The 27047-nt window shown below is 54.9% G+C and overlaps 1 protein-coding gene across 1 annotated transcript; it reads right to left on the bottom strand.

Moving 5' to 3' along the window:
• Positions 1-3638: 3638 nt before the first annotated feature.
• Positions 3639-24887, bottom strand: CHRDL2 (chordin like 2). Its single transcript, XM_066567851.1, has 11 exons — positions 24800-24887; positions 20552-20664; positions 17721-17814; positions 16753-16895; positions 15040-15133; positions 14446-14501; positions 12925-13093; positions 11813-12007; positions 8660-8842; positions 5336-5428; positions 3639-3718 (listed from the first exon to the last, which is right to left on the bottom strand). The coding sequence occupies exons 1-11, from the start codon at positions 24879-24881 to the stop codon at positions 3639-3641; spliced, it is 1302 nt and encodes a 433-aa protein (XP_066423948.1). The 5' UTR covers positions 24882-24887.
• Between the last annotated feature and the right edge of the window lie 2160 nt (positions 24888-27047).

Genomic DNA, 27047 nt, shown 5'->3' with positions numbered 1-27047 from the left:
CTGTGGGCTTCCCACAGGACATTGGGGAAAGCCCCAGCCCCTCTTTGGTGTGGATTTCCCCTGGTGGTGCAGTGCCTGTTCCTGTGGGCAGCAGGACTCCAGCAGGCACCACCAGGAGGGAGGCGGTGGCTTCCCCTCGGGGAAGGGGAAGTATGAAGGTGAAAGTGGATGTTTTTTCATGCCTGAAAGCCCCGTGCAGTGGAGAACAGCAGGGCCAAGGAAGTGAGTGTAGCTGGCAATTATGTAGACATATAGTTTGGAGGAGTGTTTTGACTAACCTGATAATGCAGCATGAAATAGCACGGCTCTGACGTAAAGAAGCCCTGAGACCCCAGAGGCAGAGCCAAGATTTTCAGTGGTGACTGCCATCCATCCCAGAGCCCACAGCCGCGGGCTCATTCTGGCTGGGTGGGACCCCAATGGGAGGTCCCTGGTCCAACCCCTGTCTCCAGGCAGGGATAACTCTGAAGTTACATCAGGTTGTTCAGGACTGTGTCCAGGATAAGGCTGGTTTCTCCAAGCATGGGATGCCCCTCCTTTGCTCCCTTGGTCCCAGTTCCAGCATTTCTGAAGGGGAGAATGTTTCTGGCATATCTTCCAGCCAAGCCAGGTCCATCCTGCCTGGTGCTGGGGACCCAAACAGGACCCAGGGCCCAAAGCTCTCTGCAGAGACCGAGGGTGTCTCAGCACAGGGGAGATCTGGGGCGCTCAGGGACACAGAGGACGGCAGGAGGGCTGGCAGGACACGCAGCTCCCAGACAAGGGCCAGCAGGAGCTCCGAGTCCTGCAGGACCCGCAGCAGCGCAGCCCGACCCCGCTGGCTGCCGCTCCTGTCAGGAGTTGGAGAGCGTGGAAAGGTCTTTTCCAGCCCAAACAATTCCAGGCTTCCGTGGCCACCTCTGCAGCCGCAGCCACAGCCGCAGATGGGCACACGGTGGGAGGCGGCAGTGCCGGGGCACGGTGTCGCTGTGTCCCCGCATCCACCCCGCAGCCCGGGGTCCCGGCGGGGCCATGCCTGCGCACGGACGGACGCACGGACGGACGCACGGACACGGACGCACGGAGAGCGCGGCGCTGGCTTCTGCCCCGGGGCTGCTGATCCGATTAAAAGGGTTAATCCCAGCGGTGCCCGGCTCGCAGGGGAGAGCAGGCTCCTGGCGAGGCTGGGCATCGCTGGGATCACCGACACCGCCGCGGGGAGTGCTCAGGGAATGCTCGCTGCATTCCCGCAGCTCCATCCCGCCCACAGCCTGGCCCTGTCGCTGTCGCAGCCCCGTGTCCCCAGCAGTGCTGGCTCCCAGCCCTGGGGAAATGGAGCTCCCTGGCCCCGCTGAGCCGAGGGGAGCCGGTGTCTGTCCCCTGCCATGCCCCTCTGCTCTGGGACAGGCCAGCAGAGCTGGGGGTGCCAGGGGAGCGTGGAAGAGCCACATCCCACAAAGGGCATTTTTGGAGTGAGGCAAAATGTGGTGAGGCAGCTCTGTGGTCACCTCAGAACCTGGGGCTCTCTAGAGGTGCAATGTGTAACACGCTGGGCAGGGACTGCTCAGGGAGGGAGGGGTGCCAGGGACCACATCCATGGACTCACAGAGTTGTGATTGAATTGTTCACACTGGGAAAGCCCCGGGTACCTTCCAGTCCAGCCTTTCCCCCAGCCCTGCCCAGGCCACCACCACTGCCCCACGTCCCCAAGTGCCACATGCACACAGCTTTCAGTCCCTGCAGGGATGGGGACTCACTGCTGCCCTGGGCCAGGGCTGGACAGCCCTTTTGGCGAGGGAGTTTTCACGATCTCCAACCTGAACCTCCTCTGGTGCAACCTGAGGGCATTTCCTCCTGTGCTGTCACTGTTCCCTGGGAGAAGAGGCCGAGCCCATGCAGGTTCCTGTGCTGCTGCCCACCAAAGGTCTCTCCTGGCCACCCAGGAGCATCCAGCAGCACCCCAACCCCCTGGGCATGGCAGAGGAGCTCTGTGCGTGGGCACACTCAGCTGGGTGTGCCCAGGAGGTCTGTCTGTGCCTGGGCTCAGGGTCCATGGCCCCAGGACAGCCTGTGTGGGCTCAGCACACCGTGGATGCCTGCAGGAGCCTCACCTGGCCCAGGCAGAGCAGAATTCGTGCTGCTTCCCTCCCAGCCTTCCCCGTGACCCCAGCACTCCAAACGCCTCCACTGCTGGTAAATGAGCACAAATTGGCCCCGGGCTCAGCTCCAGTTAGATCACACCAGGGCCATTAGGTTAATTAGGCTGCCGAGTGAGGGGTCAGAGCACTGGCAGCATCCTCCCTCCCTCCCTGCACATAGCTCCAGCCAGGCAGGCAGCCCTGGGGCAAGGAGGTGGCTCGGCCCCGGTCCCTTCACCTCCCACCATGGGGAGCCCCCCTCATGCTCAAAGCCTCCCAGGGGCTCTCTCCTGGATAAACCTGGGCAGCTCAGCCCCGCTGTGTGGCCCTGGGGAGCTCTGTTTGCAGCCCAGAGCCGAGAGCAGACCAGCAGCAAATGGGAAGGGGTGATGCCCTATGGATGAGCAAAGCTTCTGAGGGATTTCTCTGCATCCCAGCCCTGAGTGAATGCAGGGGAGCCAGACCCCACCAGGGCCCCCGAGCCTCCACACAGACCCTACAGGGAAAGGAGAACCAGCACAGGAAGATGAATCAAGAAGACTTTTAATCAGATTTGTCAGACAGAGTTGGATCTCCAAATAAATAGATTTATCAAAACAGAATAAAACAAGAATCCAGGGATAAATATATGTACCAAAACAACCTGAAAATCCCCCAAAGCTGTTTCCAGACAGGTGGAAGGGGATGCTGCTGCACGCCCTCCTCCCTGTGCTGCAGAAATGATCCTGTTTGCCCTCTGGGAGATGCCCCTCCTGTGAATACAGCCCGGTAGATATGATATAGGATAGATATAAATATATAGCACAATAAATGCTGAGCAGCGACCTTAGTGCAGTGTCCAGGGTCTCAGACCCTGCCAGCAGCTGGGTCCTCCCAAAACCTACATCTCCAAGTGACCTGCAAAGAGGGAAAGGAATCATCCAGGGGAAAAGAATCTTCTCCCTGCAAAGAGGGGAAGGAATCATCCCAGGGAAAAGAATCTTCTCCCTGCAAAGAGGGAAAAGAATCATCCCAGATGGAAGAGAGGAGATTGTTCAAAGGACAGCCCTTGGAGGGCATCCAGCCAAAGAAACCCCTTTGCAGCTCCCAGGGGCTCCAAGGAAAGAAGCAGGGGTGATTTTTCTCCCTTTGCAGGTCATCCTTCCCCTGGTGAGAAGCACGGTCATGTCCCGCTTTGCCGCGCTCCTCAGGAACGCCAGGGTGTCCGGGATGGATCCCACCTCCTCCTCCTCCTCCTCCTCCTCCTCCTCGTGTGGCACCAGGTCCCACCCCTGCGGAGGGCCGTCTGTCCCTGCTCCCTGTGCTCATCCCACACCTCTGGGGCAGCGGGAGGGAGGCACCTGCCCGGCGGTGGCTCCGCTGGGTTGGGATCGGGATCGTTCTCTGGAGTCGCTGGAATTCCCACTAGTGTAACCTGTATTGCAGTGCCAGCCTACTGAGTAATGCAGCTCTGGAGTTGGTATATATGTGTATGTGTGTCTGTGTGTAGATAAATCGATAGCTAGAGGAAAGCTCTTGGCTTTACAACGTCTTTGTCTCCTTCTCTGGGCTCTCTGTCATCCTCAGCTCCGGCGTCTGCGCTCGGAAGATGTTCCAGTGACCTGGATCAGCAGGGACAGACAGACAGACATTAGCAGCAGCCTCGGGGCAGGCCGTGTTCAGAGCAGCTCCTCAGGGATCCCAGCCACAGGTACTGCAATTAAATTGATCCCAGCCACAGGTACTGCAATTAAAACGGGGCTCAGAGGGGCTCTCACCCTCGCAATGCAGCAATGGCACAGTCAATGGCACTTACAGTGCTTTTGGTGCAAAACACTCGCTCAGTGTGAGAGGAAAAGGGGCTCAGGCTGAAACAGGGACAAACCTCCCTCTGCACCTCTTCAAAGGGTGCCTTGACGTGGTGGTAGGTCCATGTCCTCCCCAGCATGTCTAGGATTTGGGCTGACTTTCTGCCTCTCAGGGGGGGGAAGCATTCTGCTTCTGTCTCAGAAAGTCAAAATTTCAGTTTCGTGGGCATTGGACAGGGATGGTTCTTTCCTCCCCCCCATTTATATTCATTTTTCTGTACTGCCTCAGCCTCGGGTCTTCATTCAGCAACCTGTGGTAGGGGAAAATCCTGCTGCAGAAGGAATCCCTCTGAATCCCCCAAGGAGCTGCAGACTCCCAGCAAATCAAATGTGGAGCTGTGAAAGCCCCCCCAAACCAGGACAAAGTGTCCCAGTCCCTCTCCTTGCTCCCCAAGGAATCCCCAGGTGTGCAGGAGGTGGCTGGAGGTGCTTCCTTCCCCTCCAGGTGTTCTCTCCCCTCAGTGCAACCCCAGCAAAGATTATGCAGCCCCAGTGTCATCACCCCGGGGGTGGAGGGAATGTTTTCTGGCTGAATTAACCTTCTGCTGGGAAGAAATCGTGGGTCAGAGCTTTCCTAGAACTCGCAGCCACGGCAGCGGGATGGTTTCACAATAGGGCTCTTTGTCAGGGGAAACTGAGGCGAGGAGAAGGAGGCACGGGCCAGAGACTCCACCAGGGTGTGAAGCACGGCCTGGCAGCAGGGACTGGACAATCCCCCAGGGTTGGTTTGGTCAAAAGACGCTGTCTCGAAGGGACTGGGGGTGAGAACAGCCCCTGGGGCACTGGGAGTGTTGGTGTGCTCCGAGTGACCGCTAACCCCGGGCTGCTGCACACTGCAGGCACGGCTCTGAGCCCAGCCTATCCCACTAAACCCCAGCCCAGCCGGCAGGGAGCAGCCAGGCAGTTCCCTCCACACAGGCATTCCTGCTCTTTGTCATGTTTACGCACGTCCCGGAACATCCTGAATGGTTTTAAAACATATTTCAACAGTTTAATTTTTTGCTAATCCCTTGCACCATTTTTTTCCCTCCCCCCCATGCTCCCAGGAGCACCAGATGGATTAGATATAAAAATCAAACAGTTTTACAGGCTCTGGAGAAGCAAAACCTCTGGATTTCACAAGAGTGCAGCCACTTTTAGAAAGCTGGCTGCCCTTTCCTATGCCATAAAGTGAAAATGTGGCTGTAACCGGGAGTGTTGAGTGGGGTGTGAAGACAGGTCAGCCCCAGCACAGCCACACTTGCACAAGTGCTGTCCCCACGGCTCAGCTCCCACACCATGCTGGGATGCACACAGCCTTTTGGAAATCGGGAGCTTGTTTGGGGCAGGGAGTGCTGGAGGAGTGAGGAAAGGGGATTTTTCTCTCCCTACCTTCGTTTGTCCTGGTGATCAGCCTGAAGTTTTGTGCTTCTTGCTTGAATTCTTGCTTGCTGATCTTCTTGGTCTGGATCAGATGGAATATTCCTGCAGAGGGGGACACAGGGCATCAGATTCTGCAGTGCCCAGCTTCAGGCTCACACAGGGTTGGATTCTCTGTCCCCTCCTGACACTGCCTGCCCCAGGGCCCTGGCTTGGTGCAGGACCTGCTGCCAGAGCCTGGTGGGAGCTGGCAATGGAGCCAGGGCTGGCCAAGGACAGGACACATCTCATTCAAGTATCAGACTAGATATTATTAGGGGGAAATTCTCCCCTGTGAGGCCCTGGCACAGGTTGCCCAGAGAAGCTGTGGCTGCCACAGAAGTGGGGGAGTGCTCAAGGCCAGGTTGAGGCAACCTGGGACAGTGGCAGGTGTCCTGGCCACAGCAGGGGTGTGGAACAGGTTTGAAGCTCCCTTCCAACCCAAACCTTGCTGAGATTCTATGGTTCTATGAAAGCAGCCACTGCTTGTTGAATCAGGATGCTTCACCATGGAGCAGGTGAAAGCAATGGGATTTTGTTGCTCCAGAAAGCATCTTGCCCTGCAGGAGTTCCAATTTCCTCTAAAAGCATAAAAGAAATGAAGGTGAGAGCCAGGGGATGCTGGGGTCCCCTCTGCTCTGCTCACTCTCAAAACACCAGTGCTCCCCTCCATGCTCAGGTGATCTCCTTTCCTGGAAGCACCAAAGGTTTCCACCTCTTGGTCAGCAGTGCTGAAAGTGCTCCAGGACAGGAAAAAACACAAGTGACCTCAGCAGGGATTGATATTTCTGCCCCTGCCAGCACTGACCCTCAGTGGAGCTGCTGACTCAGATCTCTGACCCCTGCAAACCAGAACCTGTGTTTAGCAATGACAGTGCCCTTCCTGTGGGATCAGGGCTTCTGGCATTCCTGCTCTCCTGCAAGGCATGACAAAGCAGGCAGGTATGCCTGGAATATCCTTCCCCACCTCTCACTCAGGAGCATCCAGCCTCTTGCTGCCAGCAGATGTGAGAGGCAACGTGGTCCCCCTTATTTGGTTAAGAGACTTTCCCTGATTCCCAGCAGCAATTACACATGAAAAGGGTATGTAATGAAGGGGAACTGCCTCACAAGCCATATAAATGAGATATTATCAACTATGGAAAATCAGTACAGGAAGTCAAAGGCAGAGAGAGAAATGGATGGATTTTTGCACTGTTACTTAGTCCGTTCAGTGGGTTGGGTAAAGAAGTCCTACCAGTAACAAAAGAAGACACTGGATGGAGATAATAAAACTGTTACTGACGCAAGAAAGGCACAAGTGTTCAATAAATTCTTCTGGTCTATAATTAGAAAGGAGCAGGAGGGTGTGCTTACAGTCCCGGGGCTGATGAAGCACTTTCCAGCACATTAGTAACCAAGAGGATATTTTAAACAAGAGCTACAAGAGATAAACATCTTTTAATCAACCGACCTAGATGATGCTCCCCAAGAGCTCTCAGAGAGCTGGCTGGGACCTTTGGCCCCCCAGGAGGGTCATTCCCAACATCCCAGGAGCTGGGAGCAGCAGAGGAAGGCAGCAGGAACCAGGACAGCACACGTTAAGGACAGTCCCCCAGTGGAGAGGCAGGATGGATGGAGCTGGCACAGGGCAGTGCCATTTCCTGGCACACACGTCCCATCCAACAGGCAGGAGCACTCCTGGCAGCCCTCGGGATGGAGCGAGCTGCTGGGGCACTGCTCTTGGTGCTTTAAAGGGGATTTGTGAGAAAGATGGGCATGGACAGAGAGGACAACAGGTCAAAAACATCAGATTTCCAAAACTGCTGGTGATGGTCAGACCCCTAAAAAGGTGGGGAAGCCCGCACTGCAGCTCTCCTGAAGGCCATCTGTGCGCCACCAGCCAGCTGATTAAAACCTTTGGCTGGAGTTGGCGCTGCTTTCTCCTCCAACTCCTGCTCCGTGGAGGAAACCGTCCCAGCCCAGAAATAGATGAGGCCACGTAGGTATCATGAGCCCATACAAAGGCAATGGACCAGGTCCAGGTGTGACTTGCAGGCTCTTTGCTCCACACACGCTGCTCTGTTGGTGGAGCCATGGCCCACGGAGAGGTGGAATCCATATGTGAGTGAGCTCATGCTCTTTCCCAACAACAACACTGCGCTGTGCCAAGCAAAAGAGCTGTGTTGGCCTCGGGGACAAGGGCCTCCCCTGTCCCTGGCTGGCAGGGCTGGGGAGCTCCATGCAGACGGGAGCTGCTGGCCTCGGAAGGTGCCGGCAGGGTTTGGGTGCTGCCCCTGCCAAGGAGCCGGGGGAGGAAGCGGCGGGGCCCCGAGCTGTCCTCAGCCACAAGGTGCCATTGTGAGGGAGGCCCTGCTGGGGAGGGGCAGCACGGGCAGCTGGGAGCGTGGCAGGATGGGAACGCGGTGGCACCAGGGCTCCATCTCTGGGTGAATGCCTCAGGTGCTGTCCAGCCGTGCCCGAGGTCTCCCCAGGGAGTGATGTGAAACACGGGCACACCAGGAGACCAGGATGGCTGCACAAGTCCAGCAGACACAGGGCAAGGGTCACTGCATCCACAGAAAAGGTACAACCCACCTGAAGCACTCAAATTCTTTGGGATAGAGTGTGTCCAGTGGAAACTCAGGAATGAGGTACTGGGATGCTTCCCTGAGCCTCAGAGAGACACAGCCCAAATATCTACTGCACCAGGTGTCCCCAGACTCCTCCCATCCACAGGAGCAGAGCTGAAGGTGTGGGGAAAGAGCAAGAGATTGGAGCCTTTTGACTGTGTGTTTGCTGTGCCTTGACCTCCGGAGCACACACCAACAGCAAGGAGCATCCAAAGCCCCCCACCCAAAAAGTGGGCTGAGGACAATTCGTCCCCCTTGTGTGCACCTTTCAAACTGTAGGTGGACTGGGGTGTTAAAAGAAGAGTGAAAGCAAAACCACAGAGCCACCAGAACAATTCCTTTGTTTGTTTTCCACGTGCATTTGGCACGGGAGCAGGGAGGTCTGGAGGAGCAGCCCCCGGGCCCTTGCCTTGGTTGTGCTGTGCCCCCAGATGGTGTTGCAGCTCGTGGTGAGGATAGGATAGTGGGGCCAGAAGTGGTTTCCAGCCCTGGTCTACATGGAATGCAGGGAAAGGGTGTGAGAGGGGGGAGTCAGGAAAGCCAGCCTGCTGTCAGCAGGTTTTGATCCACCACGCAAAGGGTGGAGCGCCGTCAGAAAAGCCAGAAAAACCGAACAAAGCTTGGAAAGCATCAGGTTTCCACACACACCTCCCGCTCTGCTGGCCGCTTTCACAATGGTGCTCACCTTTAATCAGCTTCCAGTTGTAGATTTCCACCTCTTCTGCCAGCTCCCTCTCGATGGCCACGGTCCTGAGGACGTCCTTGGAGGGCTCGGAGCGCGGCGGCACGAAGGCGTACACCAGGACACGGCTGGGGCCGCTGCCACACCGGGCGCTGCCCACCTCGTCCGTGGGTCTGACCCTGCTTTCTGAGCACAAACAGGGACACAGGTCATTACAGGGGGCCAAGAAGGACCTATCCCAGCAGCCAGGTCATGGAAAAGGCATCTCGTTGGCTTCGGTGCCACGGGGCACAGTCCCACGATCCGAGCCCCGGCTCCGGGAGCAGCAGCAAAGGAGAGGCTGATAAAGGAGCTGTGGACCTCCTCATTCCCACGTTTTTCATTACCCGTGACCCCAGCAGCCTCTGTGCCAGCAGGGATGGGGAAGGGGGGTTTTGTCCATGTGGATCCCCCATACTCCCTGCAGCGACCTCGATGCCACCACGGCCACAAAGCAGGGGCTGGATTCCCCACTTCCCATCTCGCTCCTGCTGGGGAGGAACATCAGGGGAGCCAAGGGATGGGCCCACAGCAGGGGAGCCTGGGCAATGTGCCCAGCTCAGCCCCTCAGGTGGGCTCAGCACCCGCCCCAGCACCCTCCCCACACGGGGTGCCATCACAGGGACATCCACCCTGGGTCCTACGTGACTTTTCCAGCATTCTTGGTAAAGAAGAGATGCTCATTTTCCCTTCTTTTTTTTTTTCTTTTTTTTTTTTTTAATGTATCTGGAGTAATTAAGAATGCCCTGTGGTTTTGGAAGGAGATTTATTGCCTTTGGTTGTGGTCCTTGGAACGCAGAGGAGCCCAGCTCTGCTGAATTTAGCCTTGTTCTCCCAGTCAGTTTGGATGCTGAAGCTTTTCACACTACTCGAAAGAAAGTTTGGCTATAAATAGATGCCTGGGGTTTATTTTAGCAAGACAGTTATTTTAGGCCTGATTCTGCTCTCCCCCAGGCTTTCTGGGGTGCTCCTGAGCTCTTCTTCTCTGAGATGGAAATCCCAGTTTAAAGGGAAGCAAAGCTTTTCAGCAGGCAGAGGACAGGAGCTCAGCTCTGCAGCTCAGCATGAGGAAGAGGAGGGTGAGCACAGCCCAGCACCCTCACCTGTCCCAGGGCCTTCACCTTCCCCTGCTCCAGGGCATTCCCAGTTGTTCAAGCTGGAAAAGCCCTTTGAGATCATGGAGTCCCTGATTAAAGCCCCACCTTCCCAGCAGGAAAGGAACCCCTGGAATTCAATGGGAATTTAACAACCAAGGAGCTTTCCACCCCCACAGCATCAGGAGGAGGAGCAGGGACGCTGAGGTGGTGGTCACCAGCTCTGCCCACAGCAGTGTTCCCCCATCCACACATCACATCACAGCAATTCCCAGGGTCAGGATCCCTTTGGAAAAATCACTTGGCATTCCTGAGTTAGTGGCACAAAGGAGGAAGATAAGGACAGCCACAGGAAGCGCCTGGAAAAGGACCTGGGCAAAGCCTGCAGGCGGTGAAGGAAAGGGCAAGGATGTAGCCTGGCTGAGCAGTGTGTGTGTGATCGCTGTCTGTGAGAGCTGGAAGGCAGGAGCACGACCATTCTGGCTGCATCAGGGAGGTTAATTGGAAATAAAGTGAAGTCTGAGCAGCAGACAGGAGACCCAAGCAGGGAAAGTTGTCGGATTTAAACCAGAGAGACCCACTGGAGTGGGAATGCAAGACTGAAAGGGCTCTGCTCAGTCATCACATCCCATTCCCACCAGGCACCACATCGTAAATCCTGCTCATAAACATATCAAAAACCTTATTAAAACAAGCTGAGCTTCTGCCCTTCGCTCCCCTGAGGAGGCCATCCCAGAACCTCTCCATTCAGGGCCTGGAAAACCTTGGAAATCTCAGCTCAGATGACTTTGCAGCCATTCCAAAACGTGGCAGTGCCCTTTGCTTGTTCTCCTGGGTGAGAAGCCCCTGGGAGATGTGGATCAGAACCTGCTGCCTCTCCAGGCAGGCCAAAAGACACCCAGGTATCTTTAGCCTCCCTGGGCAAGCAGTGGGTGCTCCATCAGCTGAACATCTCCTGATAAATGCCAGCACAGAGAGGTGTCACCCACAAAACATCCTCCAGTGGGAGCAGCGGGAGCTGTCACACCCTGACACATCTGTGCCAAGCCTGTGGCTTAAGGCAAACAGCTTTCCAAAGACCAGGGAGCTGGGAGACCCAAAGCACACTGAACAGAAAGGGAAAAGAGGTCTTCTCCACCATGGATCACAGAGTCATTAAATTTGGAAAAGACTTTGGAGATCATCAAGTCCAACTGCTCCCCCAGCACTGCCAGGGCACCGCTGGCCCATGTCCCCAAGAGTCACAGAGCTTTTAAGTCTCTCTGGGGATGGGGATTCACCACTGCCCTGGACAGCTGTGCCAGGGCTGGGCAACCTTTTGGGGAAGAAATTGTCTCTAAAATCCAATCCAAGCCTCTCCTGAGGCCGTTCCCTCTGCTCCTGTCCCTGTTCCCTGGAGCAGAGCCCGATCCCCCCCGGCTGTGCCCTCCTGGCAGGAGCTGTGCAGAGCCACAAGGGCCCCTGAGCCTCCTTTGCTCCAGGCTGAGCCCCTGCCCAGCTCCCTCAGCCTCTCCTGGGGCTCCAGCCCCTTTCCATGTCCCAGCCCCAGCCCAGTTTTACCTGGAGCACCCTAAAACTTCTGTGTTCAAGCTCCCCTCCCAGAGACGGGGGTTCCAGTTCCCACAAACCATGAATGCCACGGACAGCCCCTCTCCTGGGAAGTATCCTCGCCCCTCCCTTCACACCTACACCTCAGCTGGCACAATTGAACCCTGGTTTTTGTGGACACACAGATTGTGTGTCCTCTCCTCTGAAAGCTCCTTCCATCCGAGCACTCTCAGTCTGGAGCACAACTCCAGACCTCATCCTCCCAACAGATGAGGACAGGTGACCTTGTGGGGGTCCTGGGGATCCTCCTTACCCTGGGAAAGTCCTGCTGCCCTCCAACCCAGCTGGACCTGTCTGCTGTGAATTCTAGCCACCAGCAACCTGAACGCCTACATCTCTCTCAGCCTGAGGCTTTAATCCAAGGCTGGGGAAGGAGCTGGGAGGCAGCCGCAGGAGCAGGCAGGGTCCCACCTACCTGGACATTCTTTACAGCATTTCCCATCTACTTTTTCGGGGTGCTGACAGGGGTACTCCTTGGGGCAGGTGACCTTGTGGCAGTCCTGGACGCCGTCCCTGCAGGTGCAGAGGATGCAGGGCAGCAGGCCGTAGAGCCGGAACACGGGGTGCCACACCTCCCCGTGCGAGTAGGTCTTCCCATTGTACACGCAGGCTGCAGGAGAGACACACAAAAGAGCTGTCTCTGCACATAAATCCTCCTCCTCCTCCTCCTCCTCTTCGTCAGCCCGAGGCTCCGAGCAGGCCTTGGAGCATGGAGGACATGGCTGCTCCTGCTGCGTGGAGGAGCCAGCTCCTCTGGCAGCGTGGGACACCACAGAAGGTGGGATGGGACCAAAGGTGCCACAGGGACCCAGCAGGTGCCACAGGGACCCAGCAGGTGCCACCCAGCAGGTGCCATGGGGCAGAGGGAGCAGCACCAGGAGATGGCTATGCCGGGTGTGACCGCCCTGCAGGGACAGGGGACCTCACCTGCCTGCCACCCTCTGGAGCCCAGGGTCCCTCCAGGCTGTGGCAGGGATGAAGCACAGTGAAGAGTGCCACCTGCTGACTCCTGCACGGAAATTTCTGGAGGTCCCACAATTTCCTCCAGGCCTTCATCTCCAAGGCACCTTCCGGAAGCACAATGGTGGGAGAGCGGCCAAGAGGAGAAAGGAGCTGTTCTTCCCCACTCTGGATCAAGGGACTTGGCTCCTCACCTCACTTCTCTACTCTGCTCCAGGAGGAACACCTGGGGCAGCCCTGGGTCAGAGCCAGCCCTTGCACAAGGAGGAACATCCTGTCTTTGTGTGCCACTCTCCTGGAAGGTCCATGTGGAGTCTTCCAGCTGAGCTCCTTCCTTCCCAAGTCCAGATCTCCAAACCATTCCAAGGACCAGCCTTCTCCCAACCCACTTTGGAGAGTGGCAGTCAGGAGACTGTGGGCAGGAGGACTGAGACACCTTGAGGCTGGCTGTGGAGCAGTGGGCAGAAGGACTTGCTGGTGGAAACCTGCTGCTGAGCCAGATCCCCCAAGAATTCCAAGCTCTGGAGAAGCCACTTTAAGTCCCTGCCTGGCCCCTCCATCCCTTACCTTTCTTGTGCTTCTCTTTCAAGACGATCTTCACAGTGGTGCCACCTGCTCCCTTGGGTTTGAAGCTTCTGGGAATTAGCTCCAGGGAAGAGCTGAGGACCGTGGACACGGTGGCTCCAGGGGCCTTCCTGCCCACCACCTCTCCCAAGCACTGGTCCTGGGAATGTCTCTGTGAGCAGCCAGGGAAAAAAAGGGGATTCAGGCTCCAGCAGTTGAGTTGTTCTCATTCCAAAGCATGCTGGAAAAATCCATGCAGTGTCCTGCACACCTTCCCTCAGGAGTGCAAGGGGCAGAGACCACAGGGGTAAGCAATGGCCCACAAGCCTTATAAATCAGAGAAATATTAAGGCTGGAAAATTCCTCTGAGATCATGGAGCCCAACCATTCCCCCAGCACTGCCAAGGCCACCATTATCCCATGTCCCCAGGTGCCACATCCACACAGCTTTTAAATCCCTCAGGGGATGGGGATGCCAGGCAGCTGTGCCAGGGCTGGACAAACTTTTGAGGGAAGAAACTTCCCCAGTATCCAACCTGAACCTCCCCTGGCCCAGCCTGAGGCCGTTCCATCTCCTCCTGTCCCTGTCCCCTCCTGTCAGGAGCTGTGCAGAGCCACAAGGTCCCTCCTGAGCCTCCTTTGCTCCAGGCTGAGCCCCTTCCCAGCTCCCTCAGCCTCTCTTGTGCTCCAGCCCCTTCCCCACGTTGCTGCTGCCACCACCCAAGGGGTGCTGAGCAGTGCCCGTGCCCCACACTGGTGTCCTCCTCGTGTGGGGCAGCACTTTTCCCTACCCAGGCTCAACCCAATGCCCTCAGAGAAGCGTGTGAGCTCCTGCATCCCTCAAACACACGGGGAAATGGACTGGTCCTTCCTAGGTGGGAAAGGGAGGGCTGGCATCTGTGTGGCTCAGACAGGATCAGGAAGGTGAGGATGGGCCAGATCCTGCTCTCTCACCTGGTAGGCACCAGGGGAGCCAGAGTGGGGCTGCCAGCCAGCAGGGCTGAAACACCAGGAACACCCCAGGAACATCCCAGGAACGTCCCAGGCTTCCAGGAGCAGAGTGCTGGGACAAGACACGCAGCACAAAGGGTCCCCTTGTGTCTATTTTGGAGGTTTTATAGGTGCTGGAGGAGTATGGAAAAGGGCAGAGCCAGGAGCAGAGTGACCTAATCCCACAGAGCTGGCATGGGCAGCCCAGCTCCGAAATGTGGCCCTGAAGGAACCCAGGAGCCGAGGAGTCACTTTTTCCTTGCTGGGGCTGCTGATACAAACAGCCTGGGGAGGCAGGGTGGTGGCCTGAGCTCTCCCCTAGGCTGCTATCTCCCAGCTAGACTCAATTCCATAGCACAATTCACCTGCAAATCAGGTGCCCATGGTTCTGCTGGGCAAGGGTCTGGGTGTCCTCCTAGAGCTGCTGGGCACTGTGCAAGGATCCCAGCGGATCTCACTGTGCCAGGGCATTCTGTGAGCTGCTCAGGGGGCGGTGCTAGAAGCAAGGGGGTTCAAAATGCAAAAGTCACGTACAACACCTCTGTTTAACTGCAGGGGCTCCTCTTCCGTGGGCTTCTCAAAGGAGCCATCTGCAAGGGAAAAACATTGTCCTGGAGGATGCCGTGGGCTGAATGGAGCTTTGCTCTCTGTGGCTGAAAGCAGCTCTCCTCCACGTGCTGGCCAGCCTGGCACTCTGGAGAGACAGGAGCCTTGCACGTGCCATTCATGTTACCCAAGGAAAACCCAAGCCTTGCACATGCAATTATCATGTTACCCAAGGAAAACCCCAGCCTTGCACGTGCAATTCATGTTACCCAAGGAAAACCCCAGCCTTGCACGTGCAATTCATGTTATCCAAGGAAAACCCAAGCCTTGCACATGCAATTCATGTTACCCAAGGAAAACCCAAGCCTTGCACATGCCATTCATGTTACCCAAGGAAAACCCAAGCCTTGCACATGCAATTCATGTTACCCAAGGAAAACCCTCAGCTTATGCTTCCTGGTGCAACCAAGAGATAGAAAGCGGCCTGATTTACAGCCCAGGCTTCCAAGCTCCTGCCAGAGTGGCTGAGATGGCTCCTGCTGCCAGCTGGAGTGTGCCAGCCCTCACTCCCAGCCCCGTTACCTTTGCAGACCTGGCAGCAGGAATCTGGCACGCTGAAGGGAGAGGAGCACAGCAGCTCGGGGCAGGTCACCAAGCCACAGTAAATCTGGCCTTCCTAGGAGGGCAGGAGGGAGAAACGCACTGTCAGCCTTATGAAAGGCTGTATGTGCCCCACGCAGGTCCCTTCCCACCCAAACCATCCCAGGATTTTATGAGTCCATGACCAAAAGCCCCCTGGTAATCCATCCTGCAATGCCACCAATGATCCTTGTAATGCCACCAGTCCATCTTGCAGTGCCACCAATCATCCTTGCAGTGCCACCAATCATCCAGCACCTGCTGGCAGCTGGAGTCTGTCCCTGCTGCGCTGTCTGTCTGTCCTGCAGGGCTGTGTCCTCTATTCCATGGATAGCACACTGCTCTTCCCCAAAAAGGGCAGGCACCATCAGTGCTGCCAGGCTGGAACAGCCCCCACACACCTCTCAGCTCTGCAGAACAGCCCCCAGGAAAATTTTCTTGGCATCTGCCAGGAAAAGGACCCAGAGGAGAGGGGTGGAAGTGGGAAGCAGGATTCTGAGCCCAGATTCAGGTCCACACCAAAGCTCTGACCTCTCTCTCTCTCGGTTAATTCCACAGCACCAGGGCCAAGCACACAGAGGTGCAGGGATAGGCCAAGTGGATCATTTGGAAAATACTATTGCTGCAGGTGATTAAAGCTGAAAACCACAGGTTGAGGCCAGCCTTGACCTTTGTGCATCCCAGTGCCACCTCAGGCAGTGGATCTGCACCAGTTTGTGGCAGGAATAAGTTTTTGCTACTTTTCCAAAGGGTAAAAAAGGATGCTCAGCAGCCAGAGCTCGACAGCAAGGTCATCTCCCTGCAGCAATTCTCTCTGGGGTATCCTATCCACAAGTCAAGCAAGACCAAGAGGTCAGCCAAGGATATCCTTAGAAAACCAAACCACAGCTGCTTCTCCTCCCATCAGGAAGCCAAACTGCTGTGCGAGGAGCATGAAGGGGATGAGGGGAGTTTGGTGGGTGACAGCATCTGGCAGATCCTGCTCTGCAGCCGGGGAATCCACACCTGCCTCTCCCTTTCTCCTCCTCCTCCTCCTGCCCAGCAGCTCGCAGCAGTGCCCTGCCCCAAGAGCCAGTGCCCCAAAAAGCAGGATTTATCCCAGGGGCTCTGCTCTCGGGGCAGTTCCCAAAGAGGGTTAGACCAGCTGTTCACGCAGCTGTTCCAGCAGCTGACAGCATCGGACACAGCCCGGGGACATCCCCCCAGTGAAGGCTCCACAGCCAGCCCTTTATTTTCCCCTTTGTACCCGAGGCACTGCCCTGACAAATACACAGAGTGACACCCAGAGGGACAAGGAGCCCACGGGTTCCTGGGGACAGTGGCACAGGCAGCTGGATCGGAGGGCTCTTTCAGGTGTTTCACATCACCTGGCTGGGGTTCTTAAGAGAGGAACCAGCCTCCTCAAAGGCTGCATCACTCCCACACGTCAGTCACTCCTCTTGCCACCCCAGAGCTACCAGAGCAGCCATTCCAGCACCACAGGCAGTGGCTGGACAGGTTACAGCCGATGCAACCCCTGTGGCTGATGACAGAGGGAGGTGCTCTAGGGGCTCTTTTGCCCCTTCTTGATGTGCTGGCACCAAAGAGGGGGCACAGGGCGCCGCAGCGCGGGCTGTGAGCCCCGGAGGAGGATGAGGAGGATGAGATGAGGCTTACGGAGCAGCTGCACTGCACACACTGGTTGGGCTGGCGGCCGGGGAACAGCTCGCTGCCGCTGAACATCTCTCCCTGCTGGAACGTGGTCCCGTTGTAGCGGCACGACCTGGCGGGCGCCCGCAGCCCGGACGGGGACGGGGGCTCTGCAAAAGGGCAGGGGAAGAAAGGAGCAGGGTCACAGCCAGCCCACCCCAAAGGGACCCTTCACACCCCACCGGCACCCTCAAGTGTCAGAGCAATGCGTGGCTGAAGGGTCTAAAAGGTTTTTGAGGATGCCCTGACTGCCCTGAGCTCAGCACACGGGGAAAACCTGGAAGCCTGACCTCACAAAGCTCTTAACAAAATCCTTGGGTTTTCCCCTCCCCTGGTTGTAACCATCACCAGATTCAGATGGAGTCGGGTAAAAAGGGATTGTCTCATGGGCAACTAGCAAAAAAAAGAAAATTAATGAGGTTCTTTCCTATTTTTTTCTCTAGTTTCTCAAATCACTGGTGGTTTCCGACTAGCTCTGCCAGCACTCAGGTAGGGAACGTTTTGGGACTGAATCTTGAGGTGACGTCTTTATTCTCACCATATTGAGGTGAAATTAGGCAATCAGTAATGGTAAGGCAGAAAAGGTTTTGAGGCTAAAACTTGACCTAGTCTCCAGTGCAGAGAAGGAAGTTGTTAAAAAACTGTATTTTTTTTTCCCTAAAAATTTTTCTAATTTTTTTTTTTTAAATCCAAGTCACTCAGCTGGCAAACGATCAGAACAAATTGCCAGCTCCTGTTTTGCCCTAGAAGTGTGAACTGACATTTTGTCCCTACACAGCTCTTGGGATGGGGGGCGAGGGAAGAAGGTGATCTGGCAGAGAGCCCTTTTCCATCAAAATGGGATTTTTGGAGGGACAAAGCAGCCAGGGCTGGGTGTCACCGCCCTGTGGGAGCGTGGCCACCCTGTCCCCCTGCCCCGAGGGATGTCCACGCACCGGGACAGCGCGGGCAGCACTGCTGGGGCTCCGTGACGGGGCTGGCACACGGCAGCGCCGGGCACTGGATCCGGGAGCACCTGATGCTGGTGTTCTGCAGACAGACAGACAGACGGGGGTCGGTTAGTTCACAGGGAATGTTCAGCCCACGGTTCAGCCCTGCAGGAGGTGGGACACGCTGTCACAAATCGTGTACCACAAATTGTGCAGGCTGTGGCTTAGCAGGGGTGGCTCCAGCCCAGCCTTGGTCCCTCACCCATCACCCCAGAGCAGCCCTCGGCCGCCTCCACCCTCGGCCCACCAGGGAACCACGGAATCACAGAACGGTTCAGCTGTGAAGGAGCCTTCGAGGTCTTGTTCCACCTCCTGTTGTGAGCAGGGACACCTTCCACCATCCCAGTGTGCTCCAGCCTGGCCTGGAACACCCCCAGGGATCCAGGGGCCGCCACGGCTGCTCTGGGCACCTGCGCCAGGGCCTGCCACCCTCACAGGGAACAGCTTCTCGTGAGCATATCAGTCTAAATCCCCTCTCTGCTAGTTTAGAACCCTTCATTACCCAGGCCCATCATTATCTGCCTGACTAAAAAATAACTCTTCTGATCAAATGAGACAGCGGGACCCATCTGCTTCAAAGCTGCTGCGCAAAGCCCCAGTGCAGCAGCAGCAGCAGCAGCACCATTATCAGCAACATCATCATTATTATTAGCATTAGCAGCAGCAGCAGCATTAGCATTATTAGCTTCTTTATTATTAGCATTATAGTAGAAAATTCTGAGACCTTTTTTCTACTTGTCACATCGGCAGGCTTGTTTGCCTGTGCTATCTTCCTGCTTAGTAAAAAGATCTTCTTGTTTGAAGTAAATTCATCCTTTGCTCTAAGTCATAAAAAACCCTTTCTAACTTACAAATCCTTTGCCTTCTTGGTTATCCAGTAAGACTGGCTCAGCAATTCTTTTCCTCTATATCAAAACTTACTTCCAGCTCTACTCCTTCACCGGACTCTACATTTAAAAATCTTTCTGCCAAGCATACGTATCTGTGAGACTTTCTTGTCAAACTTTCATCCTTCCCAACAAGCATCATTATTATTATTATTATTATTATTATTATTATTATTATTATTATTATTATCATCATCATCATCATTGGTGGTGGTGGTGGTGGTCGTGGTGGTGTTAGCAGCAGAATTAGCAGCAGAATTAGCATTAGCAGCAGCATTAGCAGTAGCAATAGGAGCATTTGCAGCAACATTATTATTATATCATTATTATTATTATTATTAGCATTAGCATTAGCATTAGCATTAGCAGCATTAGCAGCATTAGCAGCAACATTATTATTGTTATTATTATCATTATCAGTATTATTATTATTAGCAGCAGCATTAGCATCATTATTAGCAGCGTTATTGTTCATGCTATTATTATTGTTATTATTGTCATTGTTATTAGCCGTATTATTATTATTATCAGCATTATTGTTATTATTAGCATTATTATTAATATTGTTGTTGGGGATTATTATGATTATTATTATCATTAGCAGCATTAATATTATCAGCATTAGCAGCAACATTATTATTATTATCATTATCAGTATTATTATTATTATTAGCAGCGTTAGCATCATTATTATCAGCGTTATTGTTCATGCTATTATTATTGTTATTATTGTCATTGTTATTGTTATTAGCAGCATTATTATTATCAGCATTATTGTTATTATTAGCATTACTGTTAATATTGTTGTTGGGTATTGTTATTATGATTATTAGCAGCATTAACAGCATTAGCAGCATTAGCAGCAACATTATTATTATTATCATTATCAGTATTATTATTGTTATTATTAGCAGCATTAGCATCATTATTATCAGAGTTATTGTTCATGTTATTATTATTGTTATTATTGTCATTATTGTTATTAGCAGTATTATTATTATCAGCATTATTGTTATTATTAGCATTACTGTTAATATTGTTGTTGGGTATTATTATTATTATTATTATTATTATTATTAGCAGCAGCAGCAGCAGCAGCAGCAGCAGCAGCATTATTATCAGCATTAGCAGCAACATTATTATTATTATCATTATCAGTATTATTATCAGTATTATTATTATTATTATTAGCATTAGCATTAGCATTAGCATTAGCATCATTATTATCAGCGTTATTGTTCATGTTATTATTATTGTTATTATTGTCGTTATTGTTATTAGCAGTATTATTATTATTATTATCAGCATTATTGTTATTATTAGCATTACTGTTAATAATGTTGTTGGGTATTGTTATTATGATTATTAGCAGCATTAGCATCATTATTATCAGCGTTATTGTTCATGCTATTATTATTGTTATTAGCAGCATTATTATTATTAAAAGCATTATTGTTATTATTAGCATTATTGTTAATATTGTTGTTGGGTATTGTTATTATGATTATTATCAGCATTAGCAGCAACATTATTATTATTATAATTTTTATTATCGTTATTATCAGCATTAGCATCATTATTATTATCAGCATTATGGTTAGCATTATTGTCAGCATTATTATTATCAGCATTATGGTTAGCATTATTGTCAGCATTATTATTATCAGCATTATGGTTAGCATTGTTGTCAGCATTATTATTATCAGCATTATGGTTAGCATTGTTGTCAGCATTATTATTATTATTATTACTATCAGCGTTAAGGTTGTGCTTGTCGTTACTGCTGTTCCTGGTGCTTTTATCATCGTTATGGTTATCGGCATGCCGAGCAGCCCGACGGGCAGCGCTGGGAGCGCTGGCGGTGGCCGCCGGCCGCGGGCCCGGACGTGCCTCGGCGCAGCTGCAGCGGATGCAGTACATCAGCCCCTGGGGCTCCAGGTACGGGTGCCAGCTCTCCCCCGGGCTGTACTTCTTGCCGTTGAAGTCGCAGAACGCCTCCGGCCCTGCAAGCAACCGGGAGAGGCCAGGTGAGAACGTTCCTGGTCCTGCGTGAGAGCAAGGGCAGCTTGCACCCCGTTCCCCACATCCCACCCACCAAACCCCGATTTTGATTTCTTTCCCCTCCAGTTTTATTTTATTTTCATGCATTTTTTACCCTGGGACCCATCTGACCCGAGTGGCAGCCCCTCTGAGCAAACTGGACTCCCTTTGCAAGAAAGGGATAGAATGGGTGGGTTTGAGGCAGGAAATAGAGTTTTCACTCTGAAACAGAAATGCTCACTGCAAGATGGATCCACAAAGGTCTCTATAGATCCTCTCTTTGGCTTTGAGCCTCTCCTGGATGGCTTTAGGCACCTGATTCCCCAAGCTGCACCTTCACAGGTGGTGAGCACCAGCTGTCCAGGCTGGCTGGGCCAGGCACAGCACATGTCAGGTTTTGCAGTGGCTTTGGGGGTTTCCAGAGGGACAGGCAGAGGTGTTCTCCTTCCTTTTCCCTGATCAGGGCTTCACATTGTCCCCATAGCTCTTGAAAGTCAGCAACTCCCTGCTCCTGGCCACGAGCTTACAGCAAACCACACAGAACTGGTGAGCATTGGCTTGAGAATGAGGAAACCCAGAGGAGAGAGAAAAAACCAAACCAAACCAAAACACAACAAAATACAAAAAAAATCTAAACAAAAAAAAAAATCATGGTTTTGCAAAAGGGTGAGAAAATGACTTCATCTCTCCCTGCTTGCAGCATCCCCATGAATTATGCTGAGGGTGAAGAAATGGAGCTGCCTTGGTGTGACGCTCAGCTCGCAGCTCCCATGCCAGTTGGCTGCTTCCTGCAAGCATTTAATCACAAGTGGAGCCCTGGTTTGGGTCCAGCCCTCGAAAGCAGCCTGATTCATGTCTGCAGAGGGCCTGCTGGTAGAATTAAAGCTGACTGGCAGGGCTGGGCAGCAGGAGACACTTGTTGGCATCTCTGCAGTGCTGGGGTTTTGGCAAGAGGTGCCAGCGTGCTTGGGCAGGAACAGGGTGGGGATGGATGATGGATGGATGGATGGATGGATGAGGCTTAAAAGCTGAAGGCTCTGGACCATTTTTTTCCCATGCCAGGCTAATAATTTCATGTTCAGAGGTCAAACTCTGGACATCATCCTAGTTTGCTTGGATGGAGTGAAAAGCCATTTGTGGCAGTGGATTCCTCCCGTGCTGGTCAGCAAGGTGAGCTCACTTGCTGCACCTTCAGCAGCAGCACACTCAGAAAAGTCCTGTGGGTTTACTTCTCACTGGACCTAGGGCAGGTCAAGAAGCTGTGGGGTAGGACCTTGTTGGTGGCTGGTGTCTGGAGCTGTTGAGGTGCATCCCAAGGAGGTGCTCACCCTTCTCGTGGTGTGAGAGGTGCAGCCAGGGTGGGTTTCTCCACACCCTTCAGTTTGTCACCCTGGACTGGTGTCTCTGGAGCACCTTGTGAAGATGCTGCTCGGAGCTTCTGCCACAGCCTCTGGTGAGGTTTCAATTTCCTGGTAGCTGGAAAGCTTCCCACAATACCTGTCCTGATGGCCTTTCCCACCCGAGCCACGTGGGGTTCTGTCATTTTGGGAGTGTTCTGAGCACTTTGATGGCTCAACAGGAGGCTGTGGGGTCTTGCTCATCTCCCCCCACTCCTCCTCTGCCGTTCCATCCCGAGGCTGGTCCTGCATCCCCCAATGGCTCCTTGGGAGCTGTCCCTGGAGCAGGGCTCTCAGCTCCCAGAGCTTCTCTGGAGGTCACACACCTGCCAGCCAGGGCCATGCTGGGCACCAGGGAGGCAGCCCGTGCAAAGCAGTTTTTAAGAGCAGCCATAAATAAAGTGTAAAGAGCACTGTCTGGTACACAGAGTCCAGGCGCTCCTGTGACAGCCTTGTATTTATGAAGGGCTTAAAATGCAGCTTTGCTGAGAAGGGACTGGCTAAAACACACAGGGCCCCTGACATGGGGCATCCTAAAGACTCTGCTCACATCCACATCAATTCCTGCACACTCGCCTCGCTCGGCTTGGTGCTGGAAATGCCTTCTTTGGGAGCCTGGAGAACTCTGTAGCTCTGAAAATGCAGCCTCAGGAAGCATCTCTGAGCTCTCCAGAGTGGAGAAGCCAGGCAGACGGGGTCCTGCTCCTTCCCAAGGGAATGCTCTGTTACCTATAGCAGGGTGTGCAGCCTCTCCCTTACCATGGGTAGTACTCACTTCCCATCCTGGTCCTTCCCATCTTGGAGCACCCTTCATCCCTGTTGGATCCAAACTTCTGGGACAGAGGGATCCCAGGAACCCCCTTGTCTCCAGCAACCATGTTAAAAACAAATGAAGCAGCAGCTTCCAAGCTCCTGGGGAAATCCACTGCCCCGTGCTCTGCAGAGATGCTGGTGTCTAAATGCCTCCAGCCAAAACATCCTTGTGCTCACCCACTGCCCCTGAATCACTCAGAATGCAGCTCATTCGTCCCAGTAACCTGTGCCTCTGATCCTGCTCTTCAGCTGGAGTGCAAATCCCCTAAAATAGCCTGTTTCTGTGGGCAAATTCTTCTTTCCTGACTTGCCTTCGAGCCCGGGCATTTCTGCTCCTCACCTATTTTTAGCCACGACTCTGTAGGTCCCTTGGCTGATGAGCCTGCTCGTAACTAATTTATTCCTGTCTTCACTCTCCCTGCACACCAGCCCTGAGGAAAGGGGGAGCCTGCAGAGGTGGGCACTGAGAGAAGCCCACGATCTGGTGATGACTCTGCCACCCGAACCAGCCTGCCCGTGACCTCGGGGTGAGTCCTGGCCGAGCCCTCCTCGCGGTGAGATGAGCCCTGTGGCAAAGCTGGAGTGTTCCAGAGCTGGGACGCTGCTCCAGCCCTGATCCAATCCCACAGCCACCAGCTCTCCATCAACGTTTCAGTCCTGCAAACAGCCCTCCCAGAGCAGGCAAACCCTTCCTGCCCCCACCTAGCACAGTTTATGCCCAGCTTAGGGGCTGTTAGCACCTGCAAAGAGCAAACTCCTCACCTCAGACCTGCCTCACCTCCTGGATGTGCTCCCTGCCCTTCCCAGCCCTGCCCTGGCAGCCCGGCAGGGGCAGGGACCCGCACCCACACCCTGCTCAAGGGGCAGATGCTGTGTGCTGGGTTTGGATGAGCCCAGGGAAGGGAGAGGAGCTGAATTCACCCGGAGTTTGCTCCCCAGTGCTTTGCACAGCCCCGTCCATCCCCCCAGCACACCCCACGGTCGGGATGATGATCCAGGGCTCACATTTTGGGCCCTCACGCCAGGAGGATGGTTATTGAATGCCTAATGCACTGCTGGCAGCAGGCACGCTGTAAATCACCCTGACACAGCCACCGGCAGGCTCCGCTGGGATTCCAGGAGATTAGAGGGGGGAATAACTGCAGGGACACAGCAGGTCCTGCTCCAGTGTGCCTGGAGCCCTGGCGGCTCTGCGATGCCACCCAGCACCCACTGGGAGCTTTGCCCAAGCCAAGCCCACCTCCCGGCCCAATTAACACATCCAGCACCCTCCAAAACTCCTGAGCAGCTCTGGCCAAGTCCTTTGAGCCTTTCCGTGGAAGTGCCAAACCTCCCTTCCTTATCCCAACCCTTCTGTGCCTCTGCAGGGAGCAAAAGTGGGAGAGCCTGCGGGATGGACAAGGGAGGGACAAGGGATGGATCGGGAGGAGAGCCCCCAGCTTTGTTTGGGGCGGGAGAGGCGTTGTCGCTGTCCCGTCCCCCCTCGGGAGGAGAGGGCAGATGCCCTCGGGCAGGGTGGGATCCGTGCAGAGCAAGGTCTGTCAGACAGCCTCTGCCCTGTGGCATCCCCAGCCCGTGGAGGGGGTCCCGGCCCTTCCTCCGGCCCCTGCCGGCCCCCGGCGCCCCCAGCCCCCTCACCAGCCCCGCAGAGCGGCCGGGGACAGCACGGGCACCGGGGACACCGCCATGCGCGTCCCCAGCCGGGCAGGACAGCAAACCCGGCCGGTTGCACGTCCCGGGACATGCCGGGGCCATCCGGCACCGCCGTGCTCGGACACCTCCCCGTGCCCGCGGCCAAGCGCCCCGCAAACTCCCGGGGAGCCCGGCGCCGGGGAAACTGAGGCACGGAGGGAAGCAGCGCCGCGGGACAAGCGCGGGTAAGACTTACGAGCCCGGGCTCGGCTCTCGGAGGCGAAGAGGAGCAGGAGGCACCGGAGCAGGAAGGCGAGGGGACCCGCCCCGGGAAGCATCGCAGCCCGCTGCTGGTGCCCTGCGGCTCCGCTCCCGGTGCCCGGGGCGCGCTGCCCGGTGATGGCCCGGTGATGTCGCGGGGTCTGCGCTGAGGGCTTCGCTCCCGCTGCCGCTGCCCGGCGGTGCCGGTGCCCGGGGATGCCGGAGCCGGGGCTGTCGGTGCCCGGAGGTGTCGGTGCCCCGGGAAGCCGGTGCCCAGGGATGACTGTCGGTGCCCGGCAGTGCCGGTGCCCGGGGATGCCGGTGCCCGGGGCTGTCGGTGCCCGGGGAAGCCGGTGCCGGCAGAGCTCCGGTGGCGCTGTCAGGGCTGTCGGTGCCCGGTGGTGCCGGTGCCCGGGGCTGCGGGTGCCCGGAGGTCGCGGTGCCGGTGCCGGCGGTGCCGGTGCCCGGGGGTGCCGGTGCCGGTGCCCGGCGGGGCTCGTCTCGCTCCGATCAAAGGCGCCTCCTTTAGGGAGAGCCGAGGAGTTGTTTGTTGGTATTAAAGGCGGAGATCGAAGCGGGAGGGGGGATCCGCAGGGTGGGTATTTTATAATTTTTTTTATTATTGTTATATTCCCACTTTTTTGGGGGGGTGTTTTAGGAAATTCCTCGGCGGCGGGAGGGAGGAGGGAGGGCGGGCGGGCGGGGAGGTGGTGCGGGAGCCGCAGGGTTAACCCCTGCAGCCCTGCAGCCCGGCCGGGGCTCTGCCGGGCCGGACCTCGCCCTGGGGGCTACGGACAAGAGGTGACATCGATGGGGTACATCATTAATGGGGTACCTCGTTAATGGGGTACGTCATTAACGGGGTACGTCATTGATGGGGTACCTCGTTAATGGGGTACATCGTTAATGGGGTACATCGTTAATGGGGTACATTGTTAATGGGGTACGTCATTAATGGGGTACGTCATTGATGGGCTACATCGTTAATGGGGTACATCATTGATGGGGTACATCATTAATGGGACACATCGTTAATGGGGTACATCATTGATGGGGTACATCATTAATGGGGTACCTCGTTAATGGGGTACATCGTTAATGGGGTACATCATTAATGGGGCACATCGTTAATGGGGTACATCATAACTGGGACCAATCACCGCCCCAAAGGAGCCCCGGCTGTGCTCCTTCTCCCTGTCCAACACCACCTGGACACTGGGCAATCCCTCAGCTCCATAAAGCTCTTTAAATGCCCAGTGCAGCCCCTGCCTTCAGGAACCCCCGGCCCCAGACCCTCCTCCCAGCACCCCAGCAGTGCTCCCAGCCTGCTGCCATCCATCTCCGCAGGATGGGCATGAAACACCATCTCTTGGAACAGCACTGGTCATGCTGTCATCCCTGGAGAAGCCACCTGGCCTCCACACAACGCTGCTCCTGTTCCTGCTGCTCCCCAGGTCCTGCACACAGTGGCCCAGCTCGGGCTGCCAGCCCTTCTCTGCCTGTCTGTGGGCTCAGCTCTCTGCTCTCCAGAGCCTGGGCAGCATGGATGCTCCCTGGACAGCATGGATGCTCCCTCAGCAGCATGGATGCTCCCTGGGCAGCACTGGATGCTCCCTGGGCAGCATGGATGCTCCCTCAGCACCATGGATGCTCTCTCAGCAGCTGTGTCCCCTCAGCCAGGCCACTTCCAGAATAAGCCAGGGCCACCAGTTTGTTATGAAGGTGAATTTCTGCAGCTTCCCTAGACCAGATTTTGTGTGGTTTTTCACCCATTCCTCCTGTTCCACCCTCACACCTTGCAGGGTGCTCAGAGCAAGACACTTCATCAGCACATGAAAACCAGGATTTAATAATAAACACCTTCCACCATTGGGAAGGCTTGGATGGAGCTCCCACACCTTGCAGGGTTCCTGGGTTTCTTCTTTGCAAACACCTACATATCTGCAACACCAGGTCTCACTCTTCCCGTTATCTCCTTCAGCTTTCTCACAGCACCAGGAAGGAGCTGTCATCACCTGAGATCCCCCTGGTGACAGGAGATCTCCTCCATCAGCCAAATTGTTCTTTTTGTTCTCTAATCCAAGCTCAGGATTGGGCTTTCCAGGCTGTGAGATCCTTGTGCCTGCTGCCATCCCACTCTGAGAGTGGCACCAAGCCCCTGGTCTGCCACGGTGTCCCCAGAGCCCTTATCCTGGTCACACCAACCACTAGGCCCATTCCTGGCAGAGATTGAAGAAATCAAG

This window comes from Molothrus aeneus, chromosome 2 (genome assembly GCF_037042795.1).
Source record: "Molothrus aeneus isolate 106 chromosome 2, BPBGC_Maene_1.0, whole genome shotgun sequence".
Classification (NCBI taxonomy): domain Eukaryota; kingdom Metazoa; phylum Chordata; class Aves; order Passeriformes; family Icteridae; genus Molothrus; species Molothrus aeneus.
Note: the sequence above shows the minus strand (reverse complement) of the source record. Positions and strands in the feature narration are given on the sequence as shown.